At 42.0% G+C, this 13,098-nt stretch overlaps 1 protein-coding gene across 2 annotated transcripts in view; it reads left to right on the forward strand.

Moving 5' to 3' along the window:
- Positions 1-13,098, forward strand: part of pax5 (paired box 5) — a 46,904-nt gene that overhangs the window by 19,724 nt on the left and 14,082 nt on the right. For both annotated transcript variants that reach the window (XM_053619130.1, XM_053619131.1), the window contains exons 5-6: positions 1,776-1,901; positions 7,887-8,050. In XM_053619130.1, the coding sequence (XP_053475105.1) occupies positions 1,776-1,901; positions 7,887-8,050 (290 nt within the window). The remainder of the gene's footprint in view (positions 1-1,775; positions 1,902-7,886; positions 8,051-13,098) is intronic.

Below are 13,098 nucleotides of genomic sequence, written 5' to 3' on the forward strand. Positions count from 1 at the left end.
TAAGCACGTTACAGCAGTTTTAAGCACCTCTATGCAGGTTGTACAAAGTTTCCCCCCTCCCCCACTAATTCAAAATAAATAAAGCGTAAGGAAAAATAAACGCAGGTAATATAGGAACCTCTAAGAAGAATACATACAATCCAGCTCGCTAAGTCTAGCTCGCTAGCGTAAATACAGGGTAGAAAACAAAACCATCACGACACACCGCGTCCGTGTGTTTTTATCGCCAGATCTGCGCTCAGTACGAGCCGGGTAGTGTTAGCATGCTACGTCAAACACTACGCTATAAACGTAAGTTTCGGGTTCAGGTTGATCTGGATGACTCACTCTCTGAGGAAATGAAAGAAAGAAACCCACACATCCTGTTAGTGGGAGTTTAATACTTCACAAATGACTTTTTCACATTCGCATTCTCACTCTCTGTCCTGATTGGCTGATGATCACCGTGTTCTCTCACGAGTTCTCCAGCTCGGCAACCGGGCGAACAGTTCCACTGAACTCGTGGCGTTTGTCACCACGTAGCCGGATTTCTACGTTTCGTGACTAAAGTCCGGGTGTGATGATGCTGCAGAAGCGAAAAATGACAAAAAAACAACAAAAAAAAACAAAACAAAAAAACACAACTAGCGACAACTAAACGTGACACACAGGCGATCAAGGGATCTTTAAGTTTAAGCAAAGTTGTGTTATCCGCTATAACAAGCTAGCTAGTATAAATATTGACTGTGCGCTGAAGTTTATAAGGATATGGAACTTTCTGGAATACTGAGAGTCTGAAAATGATCAAAACCGCAAGCGATGTCCCTCTCAGGAGCGACTCCATTCGTCACGTGCTGGAGTAAAGAGAAAGTTCCGGATCTACTTAAGCCTCTGTCAGTAATCTTCATAATCTCACATCACCGCTTAATCGAAATTAATTTTCACCCGCAAACCCCCCCCCCCCCCCCCCCCCGACTTCAGATTAACGATGATAAATCGTTCTCGTGCTCAGACGGAAAATTGAAATTTCGAGATTTTTGAATACCGAGCGCTCGCGTCGCGTCTCCGTGAAAGAAAACACAGAGAAAGAATGAGAAAAGCAGATAATTGAAATGATAAATGACGAGGAAAACGCAGGGATATGCATTCATTACGGTCTCCTCGCGGTTCACGGACGAGGGCGAGAACGGGGGTCTTTTATCTGTTCGCCTGTTTTCGAGCAATTTGTTTTCCGTCTCGCGCGCTCTTTTTTTTTTCGCGGCTCCGCTCGGGAGTCCGGATTAGCGGCGTCTTCGCACCCTGTAGTGTCCCCTCGGGGCCACCGTCCTGTCACTCAAGTCGAACGTCACCTGACAGGAAATGAGATAAGGCCGGGAGAGCGAGCACGGAGGGCTGACAGGAAGGAGCGGGTTGAAAATAAGGCTGTTGGAGTTTTATCCGCCGGCCGTACACACACTGACAGCTTGTTGTTGTTTGTTGTTTTTTTTTTCTTTCCGAAAAAGGCTTTAGCACGAAAAAAAAACAAACCCCACACACACACACACACACACACACACACACACACACACAGGGTCGAGCAGGGCGAGAGCAAGAAACACTGAAAAACAACAACTGACAGCACGATGGTGGTTCATCGCTAGCTAAAAGTGTTTAGCGTCAAAATAAAGTTTACGCGTCAAGCTTGATATGCAAGGTGTGTGTGTTTGTGTGTGTGTGTGTGTGTGTGTGCGTGTGCGCACGATCATATTGCAGCTGGTCAATATGAAATGATATTGTAGCCTTCCTTGACCTTTCAGTGTCCACCGTGGCGGTGACCCAGGTCTCCGCGGTAACCAGCGACGCCGCAGGCTCCTCGTACTCCATCAGTGGAATTCTGGGAATCAGCTCGGCGGCTGACGCTAGCAAGAGAAAGAGAGATGAAAGTAAGAACGAGTGTTTTGTGTGTGTGTGTGTGTGTGTGTGTGTGTGTGTGTGTGTGTGGTTTTTTTAATCCTCACTATAGCTAGCATTTTTGTTATTTACATTCCAGTACATATCAGCTGGCACACCAATACGTTTCCATTTCTCACACACACACACACACACACACACACACACACACACACGGCACAGATGGAAGGAGCTGAACACTGACAGATGTATCGGGGCAGGGGGATTGGACACCGCTGACACGTCTTAGATAAACATCTCTATCCAGTGGAGACACCATGTGTGTACGTGTGTGAACGTGTACATTAAAATGCCATCTATGGGTAGACCCCTGCTGCATGTGAAGCAGCGCCAGATGCCACACACACACACACACACACAGCAACACAGACACAACAAACTGCAGTTGATAAATAAACAAGAGATTTTATTGTAGCGGTTGTATACTATCAATAAAGCTTTACCTGTGCTGTCTGTTTTATCTCTGTACCAGTGCTATTGTGGAGAGGTGTCACTCGTTTGCCCAACAGCGGGCTCACACCCCTCCCCTTTCCCATCGCGATGCCCAGCAGCCGCTAAACACATGCATAGAGTCATGATACTCTACACACAGTAACCCAACAGTGTCCTGACTAAACTTCTAACAGACTTTCGTTTCAGTTTATACCGATTGAAAATGTCCTAGCTTTTCTGTCCAATCAAATGCCGTCTAGAATGTCAAGTGTCCCGCCCCCGACATTCGAAAAATCCTTTTAAAGTACGGCTTAGCAAACAAAACAAAACATACTTTGTAAACAAAACATGCCAATGCTTTGAAGGATGTGAATCGGAACAGATTAATGTTAGTCAATTGCGAATCTGTTTTTAGAGGATTTAAACCCAACATGGTGAACAAATTATATTATAGAATTCAGGCAATTTTATTGGGGTTATCTCATACAGTGTGGCAAGTAATAATCTGGAAAGACCTTTGTAATATAACAGTCTAAAATTGGATTTAAAGAGAAGCAAATCAGGAAATGAATCACATGTAAATGAATCACATGAATATGAATCACATGTAAATGAATCACATGAAAATGAATCACATGAAAATGAATCACATGTCAATGAATCATATGGAAATGAATAAATAAATTAAAAGGGTAAAGTACGGCTTAGCTCGGGTTGTGAGGTAAGCTAAACGCTATTGGCTATTTAAAAAGGGGGAGGAGCCACTCCATATGTCCCGCCCTGACTTTTCACTTAACGCGTCACGAAGAGGCTCGAGTATAAACGAAGATGTGAAAAGAAAGCGAGTCTCTTTTACAGTCTGCTATCTCACTTACTTACAAGCGCACACGCACACACACACACACACACACACACAGGTTGATCTATGCACCAATTAGAGCGATGTGTACCAGTTTAATTAAAGCAGCAGCAGACCGGTGACAGTGAGAGAGAGAGAGCGAGAGAGAGAGAGAGAGAGAGAGAGAAATGAATTTGTGTGTTTAATTGACATGGTGGGACTGCAGGTGGTCAGCTCCCTGACAGCGAGATATGCTCACACACAGAGCCGTGTGTGTGTGCGTGTGTGTGTGTGTGTGTGTGTGAGCTCTGAGAGGGGTTCACTTCTGCTCATTGATGGTGTGTGAGAAAGTGTAAGTTAATATGGTTTGAATGTACAGTATGTATAACAAAGTCATGTGGGACCTGAGCGATGGTGTATAAATATGTGTGTGTGTGTGTGTGTGTGTGTTCAGTGGTGCAGTATAGTGTGACTCGCATCTGCTCAGAAATGGTAATGGAACCAGAGAAAGGGAGGGATATGAGAGAGGCTTAGGATTGTGTGGGTGGGTGTGTGTGTGTGTGTGTGTGTGTGTGTGTGTGTGTTTGGAGAAAACCCCGTGGTGACCCAGTGACCTCAGTCAACCAGAAAGGAAGTGGGAGGAAAGGGAGAACTTGACTTGTGGGGCCTCTAGAACAGAGGCATTGTGTCTGAGCATTCACAGAGAAGAGAAGAGAGGGTGAGGTGAAGAACATGGGAGAGAAAAGGAGATGGGGAAGATGGGAGACAGGAGGAGATGGAGAACATTGGAGAGAGGAGGAGATGGAGAACTTTGGAGAGAAGAGGACATAAAGAACATGGGAGAGAGGAAGAGATGGAGAACTTACAAGCGAGGAGAAGACGAGGAACATGGGAGAGTGGAGGAGATGGAGAACATGGGAAAGAAGAGATGATAAACATGGGCGAGAGGAGGAGATGATGAAGGGAAGAGGAGAGGAGTTGGGGAGAGGGAGGGAGGGATGAAAGGAAGTGAGCAAAGGAAAGGAGAAAATAGATGAAATGAGGTAAGGAGAGAACAGGGGGGGGAGAGAGAGGGGGGGGGGTGAAATGAAGACTGGAGAACAGGGCAGAGAGATGAAAGGAAGACAGAAGCGAAGGACAGAGAGAAGAGAACATGGGAGAGAGATGAAAGAGATAGAGAGGAGAGGAGAGAAGAGAAAGGAGAGAGAGAGTATGAGAGATAAAAGGTAGGAAAGACGAATGAATGGAGATTAGAGGAGGAGAGACGTGTAAAGAAGCGAAGAGGGGAAGAGAGGAGAGAAAAGAGAAAAGATGGCGAGAGGAGAAGAGAGATAAAAATGTGAAGAGATATGCAGAGAGAAGAGACGAAGAGAAACAGAGAAAAAGCTAAAGGCGTGATGATATTCAGATAGCTGGACACACACACACACACACACACACACACACACACACACACACACACTTTCCCATAGGTTGATCTTCAAAGCTAATATTTACAGAGGAAAAAACTAGCTAGGTAACACAGCTCGATAACCGAAGTAGCTGTGTACTGAGGTAATCCTGTACAACTTACACACAAGCTAACCCAGCTAAGCTAGCTAACATTTCCGGAAGAAACCGAGCTAGCTAGCGTTGCTAGATGTAGCTTGTGTGCATATTTATGTAACACTAAACGATGCACAAACAAGCTAGCTAATATTTACAGAGGAAAAAACTAGCTAGCGAACACTGCTAATAGCTGATGTAGCTAAAGTATACACAAGTAACGCTAGACGACACACACACGCGCACACACACACACATACACAAAAAACTCAACTAGCTAAGTTTTCCAGAGAATATTCACACACAGCATCTGTGTGTGTGTGTGTGTGTGTGTGTGTGAGAGAGAGAGAGAGAGCGAGAGAGAGAGTCGATCTCATTGTCGCTATTGTCTCTACTTTCTGAACTGAGGAAGAGCTTCCCCTCAGATCCCACCCTGTGTGTGTGTGTGTGTGTGTGTGAGAGAGAGAGAGAGAGAGAGAGAGAGAGAGAGAGAGAAAGAGAGAGAGAAAGACTGCAGCTGAGGTCTTTGTGACTGGTTACAGAGGGTGATTTCCTATAGTCAAGCCAAAACAAAGAGCCAAAGGAGCAGCGGCGGAGCGTTACACACACCACCACAACTCACTGAATATCTAATACCTCTGAGGAAGTGTGTGTGTGTGTGTGTGTGTGTGTGTGTGTGTGTGTGTGTGTGTGCTAGCAGCAAGTACATATAGCTCTTAAGGACTAAAAGAAGAGTTGGAATTAAGCAGCGGTCAGGTCCAACATGAATAAACTGTAATATCTAATTAACCTGAATATGTGAAAGGACGCAGTAACGTGAAAAGTTTAAAACGTCAGAAACGTGACTCTACGCAAGCAAACAAGATGCCAGAGTGCGGCCTTTTCTTTTGGAAAAGAAGAGCAACAAGCAACATGAAGAAACTCAAAGTATCGCTGTATTATTTTCATAATAAATATTTTCAAACTGGTGCGCCTGTAGCTACACACTCCGAGGAAAGCGCTATCTGCCCTCTTCCGCATACATGAGCTCACAGACGCCTACGATTGGTGGAGAGAGAGAGAGAGAGAGCGTATGCCCCGCCCACCCTCAGTCAGTTTTGCTCTCTTGGACTCCTTGGTGTCGGCAGGGGATGAAAAAGGAGAGAAAACATGAAGAAAGAGGGATGAGGGTATGAAAACGAGACAAAAAATAAACGTGAAGGAAGAGGGATGGAGGAAAAGAAAAAAAAGAGAGAAAATATAGTGAAGAAAGAGGGATGGAGAGAATGAAGAAGGAGAGAAAATGTGAAGAAAGAGGGATGGAGAGAATGAAGAAGGAGAGAAAATGTGAAGAAAGGGATGGAGGGACTGAAAAAGAGAAACATAAAGAAAGAGGGATAGAGGAAAAGAAAAAAGAGAGAGAAATGTGAAGAAAGAGGGATGGAGGGAATGAAAAATGGCCACTATAATTAGCTTAAACACACACACACACACACACACACACACACACACACACACACAATGGCGACAGAGCAAGAAGCTTTTTCAGAAACCTTCAACCTTCATTGTGTGTGTGTGTGTGTGTGTGTGTGTGTGTGTTTCAAGTGAAAGCAATAAGCCGGCTGAAATGGTGCCATCACACAGACACGACTGATCAATTGAATTCTATCAGACACACTGACCGCCGGGATTAAGAGGGTCAAAACATCACAGATCATACACTCCACGCCGTGTGTGTGTGTGTGTGTGTGTGTGTGTGTGTGTGTGTGTATGCGTAGCTGCTGAGTAGATCAGAGTCACTGCATACACACACTACAGAGGTGATTTGTATTTAAAACATAATTGAGATGAACTGTAATTCACTCCACATCTCTCCGTCTGTCTCTCCGTCTCCGTCTCTGTCTGTCTCTCCATCCCCGTGTGTGTGTGTGTGTGTGTCTCACTCTCTCTCTGGGTGTCGATTGCTCATGCCCTCTAAGGTCTCTAGAAAAAGGTGTTTTGGAGAAATGAATTGGCTCTATACGTGGGGGGGGGGGGGGGGGGGATTTCGTCTCTATTCTCCTCTGTTCGCCCGTGCCTCGTTGTCTGTAATCATTCGCAGCCCGTGGCTCTCTCAGCTCTTATAATTGTCTCCTCAGAAACTCCGCAATAACTCATCTGTGTGTGTGTGTGTGTGTGTGTGTGTGCGTTTGTCCATCCACCAGCATTCATTTCACCTATTTCACAGCTTATCTTACCAGTTCAATGTTCTTTACTAAAAGAAATCAGGAAACGTTTTTCGGACTTCCGTCGATAAGCGCCTACAGAATTCACATTAAAGGAACACTAAAACGTGTTCAGATTTCTAGAAGATTCCATATAAACGCTCACTCTCGTGGTATTCATGGCTTCAAGTCGAGATCCCCCCCACTCCCCCACCCCCAAACAATGTCGCTGTTTGCTTAGCGGTACATGCTAAGTGTAAATACTGTGTCATTTTAGTCGATCGGAATGTTTTCGTAGTAATTTATCGACACATCTGAGGTAAAAGTCGATATTTCGGACTGATCTGTGTCATTTCCGCTGTCCTAATGTCTTTACGTTAAGCTATATGAGCTTACTGTGTCCATTTCTAGTTATATTAAAGGTATCTAAATGGATTGCATAGGAGTGGCCCTCTCTTTCTTGTGGCATTTGTGAGTTTGAGTGCAGTTAGCAGTTGAGGCTAAGTATAATTATAGAAGGATTATCTTAGTCATTTTTTCAACATATCTGTGAGAATTTTTGATATTCCTAATGGTTTTGTTTTGCTTTCATTCTCGATGGTGCCTTTATTACATTGTACATACTGTATATATAAATGAATTAATAGATATATGCTAGCTAGCTAGCTAAATCACTTACCTCAGTGATTAGCTAGCTTGTGCTTGGTGTCTACAGTTCTCAGTTGCCTAGCAACAGTTTTCTCACAAAGTTTAACCCAGTTGCCCAAAGTTAATGTACCCAACAGGTAGCCTCAGTCACCCATCCTCAGCCCACACCCCCACTTTTTGTTAAACAAACTCATTTATTTTTCGACATCGCAATATATTGTCTTTAATTTAAAACGCACTTTCATTATACAGGATTCACGTCTCGAATTTTTCTACCAACAATCACAGCCGTAATCTTTTATTCTCTGTAGATCTTCAGGATTCTTCGTTGGCGAACGGCCACGCCCACTCAGGCCGGGACTTCCTGCGCAAGCAGATGCGGGGAGAGCTCTTCACGCCACAGCAGCTCGAGGTATTGGACTGCGTGTTCGATCCTGATATTTACTCCAACCATGACACCATCAAGCCCGCCCAGGTAAGAGCTGAGAGGGTGGGGCTACACAGCCAAGAAAATGTGCACACGATGTCCCTCTTCCCAAAGCTCACTTGCCTGGCTGCCGGCGCTGCTTGACCCGTTTCTGACCTCACCGTTGACCCTATGCCCTTGTGGACCCTAACGTTGACCCTTGGCCTGTGTGAGCTTATGCTGCTTCTGCCGCACTGCCTATATGTTTTGTGTTAAGTTAAATTGGGTTAGGGCACAGAGGTTTAAGGGTTAAGTAGTGCACACTTGACATTAGACTTTTACACACGTTCAGTGCTACTTTACAGAGTGTCACACAATATATCATGCAAAAGAAGTCAAAGATTAAATATAAATAAGACGCTATAAATTGGTCATGAATAAGGACTAAGATCCTAATAAAAGTTTCTTTTTTGATAATTGTTAATTTAGATATAAGAGAACAGTTACGACAATAAGGAAGAAGATTGCTAACTAACTAAATAACTAAACAACAAAATAGTTAAATAAATAAATGCTACCGACAGACGAGGATACAGTAATGCTACACTATGGCCCATCAATGTCTACACAAAGCTTTTGTTCAATTTTCTGTTTCTCTGCATGGTTACAGCAGTGAGTTAGCATTAGTGATAGTGTAGTACATGTGAAGTCGCTGTTTTGTGGGGTAAATTTCTACAATCTTCGTGCGTACGTTAACTATCCAGTTTGCAATTGTGTTTGCGCTGCTAATTGGCTACTGTGCTGTTCTTAAGTTGGCTTGGCTTATATGTGGCAATGATCTTACACACACACATACACAACTCGTTTGATGTCACAAGCAAGCAAGCAAGAGATTGTTGCTATGGCTTCTTTGAACACAGTTGGATTTGATGCCTATGCGTATGCTCTGAAAAACACGAAATACAAACACTTTCTTTAACATTTGTTCTTTCTGACTAGTCTCCTCTGATAGATAACATCACAGTTTCACTCATTTAAAATTTAAAAATTTTTTAAAAAAGTAATGATTTGTAAATACATTACTTGGACACGTGAAGGAACATTTAAGCGCTTAAGGTCTTCAGAACAATGTTGCTAGCTAGCTAATAAACCAGGCTAATTATTTAGCTAGCTAAGTCCTTTATAGAGGCAATGTTAAGGCACTGTAACTATGGAAACATTATAAAGCAGTTATAAATATCAGCACACGCCGTACAACTAAAATTACACCCCAAGCACACTTAGCATAGACGGCCTCTGGGACACTCTGTCAATTTATTTAGCTTCTAACACAAGATTTAGGTAAACTACACAGATAATTATGCACAAATCATAAATGTAAACAAATATATATGCTTTTTAATGGTGGTTTATTTTTACTCAGAATAAAACCTGAGGTAAAATGTTAAAAGGGTTACATATTAGGGCTAATCAAAACCTGAGGTAAAAAGTTGTTCATGTTTGTTACATATTATGATTATTGAAAACCTGAGGTAAGGTGTTTCAATTAGCAGTAACATATTATGATTATTGAAAACCTGAGGTAAAATGTTATTTAAGTTAGCAATGTTAAATATTAGGACTATTGAAACCCTGAGGTAAAATGTTATTTAAGTTAGCAATGTTATATATTAGGACTATTGAAAACCTGAGGTAAAATGTCGCTTAAATGAGCAGTTATATATTAGGACTATTGAAACCCTGAGGTCAAATGTCGTTTAAATTAGCAGTGTTGTATATTAGGACTATTGAAACCCTGAGGTAAAATGTTGTTTAAATTAGCAATGTTATATATTAGGACTATTAAATCCCTGAGGTAAAATGTTATTTAAATTAGCAGTTATATATTAGGACTATTGAAACCCTGAGGTAAAATGTTGTTTAATATTAGCAATGTTATATATTAGAACTATTAAATCCCTGAGGTAAAATGTTATTTAAATTAGCAGTTATATATTAGGACTATTGAAACCCTGAGGTAAAATGTTGTTTAAATTAGCAATGTTATATATTAGGACTATTAAATCCCTGAGGTAAAATGTTACTTAATTAGCAGTTATATATTAGGACTATTGAAACCCTGAGGTAAAATGTTGTTTAATATTAGCAATGTTATATATTAGAACTATTAAATCCCTGAGGTAAAATGTTATTTAAATTAGCAGTTATATATTAGGACTATTGAAACCCTGAGGTAAAATGTTGTTTAATATTAGCAATGTTATATATTAGAACTATTAAATCCCTGAGGTAAAATGTTATTTAAATTAGCAGTTATATATTAGGACTATTGAAACCCTGAGGTAAAATGTTGTTTAATATTAGCAATGTTATATATTAGGACTATTCAAACCCTGAGGTAAATTGTGGACTAAATTATTACTTTTATAACTCTTGTGAAAAAGTATCAAATGTGGCTACAATTGAGCACCCTACATTGCCAAATTCATAAGGTATATTTTGGGTGAAAATAAAATTCTTTGTTCAAGTGGGGTCATGTTTAGGAAAGTGCCATGTATAGGAAACATTTCCCTATGAACATCCCACTCGTGGTATTTACGACTTCAGAAATTGTGATGCAATATTGACGTTGCTCAGTTTAATATATCCATTAAAGTTTAGTTAATGCTCAATCCTAAATGTGAAACACTTAAGCATAAATTTTATTGTACTTAAATCCTGTAATAGCAATTTATCAACACATTTGAAGGAAGTGTTGTTATCATAATGATTTTATTTTTCTGTAATTAAAAGAATTTAGTAGTCATATGCTAGCTAGCTAAATCCTTTAACTCAATTAGTACTTAGCTTTCGCTTGATGCCCACGTTTCCCAGTTGCCTAGCAATAGTGCTCTTACAAATTTAACTGTTAATTAAGGTAATAATATTGTATATTAGAGATACTGGAGCTCATAGAGAATAAACTGTCATTTTTATTTTTATTTACTCAAGTTACATATTAGCAAATAATTTTGTTTACGCTGTTGAAAAAAGTTACCGTAAATTCGTTGTTGAAGTAGCTAATATTTAGGATTTACACTACTGCTAAACGCAACCTGAACTTATACGTGTTCCGCCATTTTGAAAAATGTTAACGTTGCGTTTCTCGTAAAAACACAGCGAACACATGAAATCATCTAAAGCGAGCATAATTACTGCCCCATTGTTTACGTTCGGATTGGTCATTATACGCATCACACTGATGGTCAGGGACAGTGTCAGTGATCTATAGACTCATCTCAAAGCCCCATAATTCCTCAGTCCATTTCACTGCTGAGCACTAAAGCTGACGGGGTCAAAGGTTACCAACCTGCCAACTGGGGCATTAACCTCTGGGTCAATGCTGGCTCTGCAGGGCGTGTGTGTGTGTGTCTGTGTGTGTGTGTGTGTGTGTGTATGGTTTGGTCCTTAAATAGGAACAATCATGCTGAGAGAGAACCAAACAGCCAGAAAGACAGAACTCTTAAGGCCTTCAGAGAGAGGATGTTGGTGTGTGTGTGTGTGCATGTGTGTGTGCGTGTGTGTGTGTGTGGTGGAGCTCAACTTGAACCCTGCTGCTCAGACAGTGTAGATGTCAATAACTTCTCAGCGACGTGACGGCAGTAAGAAATGTATTACAATTCTTTAATAACTCTCCTTTTCTTCTCTTTTCATTTTTCCTTTCTTCCTTTTCTACTTTTCAAAAAACATAATCTTGTCCATCCTTTTCCCCTCATCCATTTTCTCTTCTCTCCTGCCCTACACTTCTTTCCGGTTGCATTCCTCCTCGCCTAATTTTACCCTCTCATCCCTTTTCTCTTCTCTTCTTCGCTTCTTATCTTCTTTTCCCTTCATCACTTTTCACCAGTTTTTTTTCCTTCCGCTTCCATCCTCGTCTTTTGTTCTTCCGTCCTTCCCTCCTTCTTTTAACTGCTCCCTTTCTCCCTCTCTTCTTATCCTTTTCCCCCATTAACAAGCTTGGAACCCATTCCGAAAGAGAAATCATCCTAAAAGGTTCTAGCGTTTCTTTCTCGATTTCTTTCCGGTTTTTTTCCCCCTCCTCCTCTACTTTTTCCTCTTTCTATTCGTCCACTCGTTTTCTATTCATCTGCCCTGTTTATTTTCTCTCCCTCCTACTTTTCTCCTCTCCTTCTTTCTTTTCCCTTCTCTCTCCCTCCTTTTCTTTCTCCTCTTGTCCTCCCTATTTCCCTTCACTTCTCTCTCACTTCTCTCTATTCTCCTCCTCTCTTGTCCTCTCCCTTTCTCTCTCTCTGTCTTTCTCTCTCTCAGTTTGGGGTGATGGTGGGAACATTAACTCGGGGTGGATCTATTAATTAGCGGGCATGGGCTTGGCGGGGGAGCACATAAACCAGCGCGCACTCGTCTGCCTCACTTCATTTGAAATCGCTCCGTCGATGCGTCGGCGATAAATCAGTCGTCTGAGGAGCCGAGCGCTGAACTAATTATCCAACCAGACAGAGAGAGAGAGAGAGAGAGAGAGAGAGAGAGAGAGAGTAAAAGGAGGAGTGATGTTGATATCGATAGAAGACAAGACGGACATCAGGAGGGACGGGGAAAGTGTGTGTGGTTGTGAGTGAGGTCATGTAGTGAAGTGTGGGTCATCAGCACAAACGCCGTGTGTGATAAAGTATGTGTGTGTGTGTGTGTGTGTGTCTCCAGTTGGCCAGCAATCACAGTGTGAGCTGCCATGTGCCGCTCCAGAGTCGCACACCGATAAATGGCTTCCCCACAGTCGGTCTCATTTAATGCCGTGCGCCACTAAATACCTTCCCCTTCCCTTTCCCTACTACACAAACACACACACACACACACACACACACAAACACAGAGGCTCATTCGTTTTCCCTAATATATTTCATTTTTAGGAATTCTTCCAGGAGACAATGCATGCAGGAAGGATGAAGGGGGGGGGGGAGAGAGAGAGAAGAAGGGCGGAAATGTTATTATGTAAATGTGTTACGGGTTTTGGGGTGAAATTATTTTGGTGTTGTGCGATTAGGAGCCTCATCTGTTATTGATGTGCACTGGGAGGAGAGCCATTACAGAGGAGATATCTCTGACCCTGGAGAGAGAGAGAG

The sequence above is a fragment of the Ictalurus furcatus genome, chromosome 29, assembly GCF_023375685.1.
Source record: "Ictalurus furcatus strain D&B chromosome 29, Billie_1.0, whole genome shotgun sequence".
In the NCBI taxonomy this organism is placed as follows: domain Eukaryota; kingdom Metazoa; phylum Chordata; class Actinopteri; order Siluriformes; family Ictaluridae; genus Ictalurus; species Ictalurus furcatus.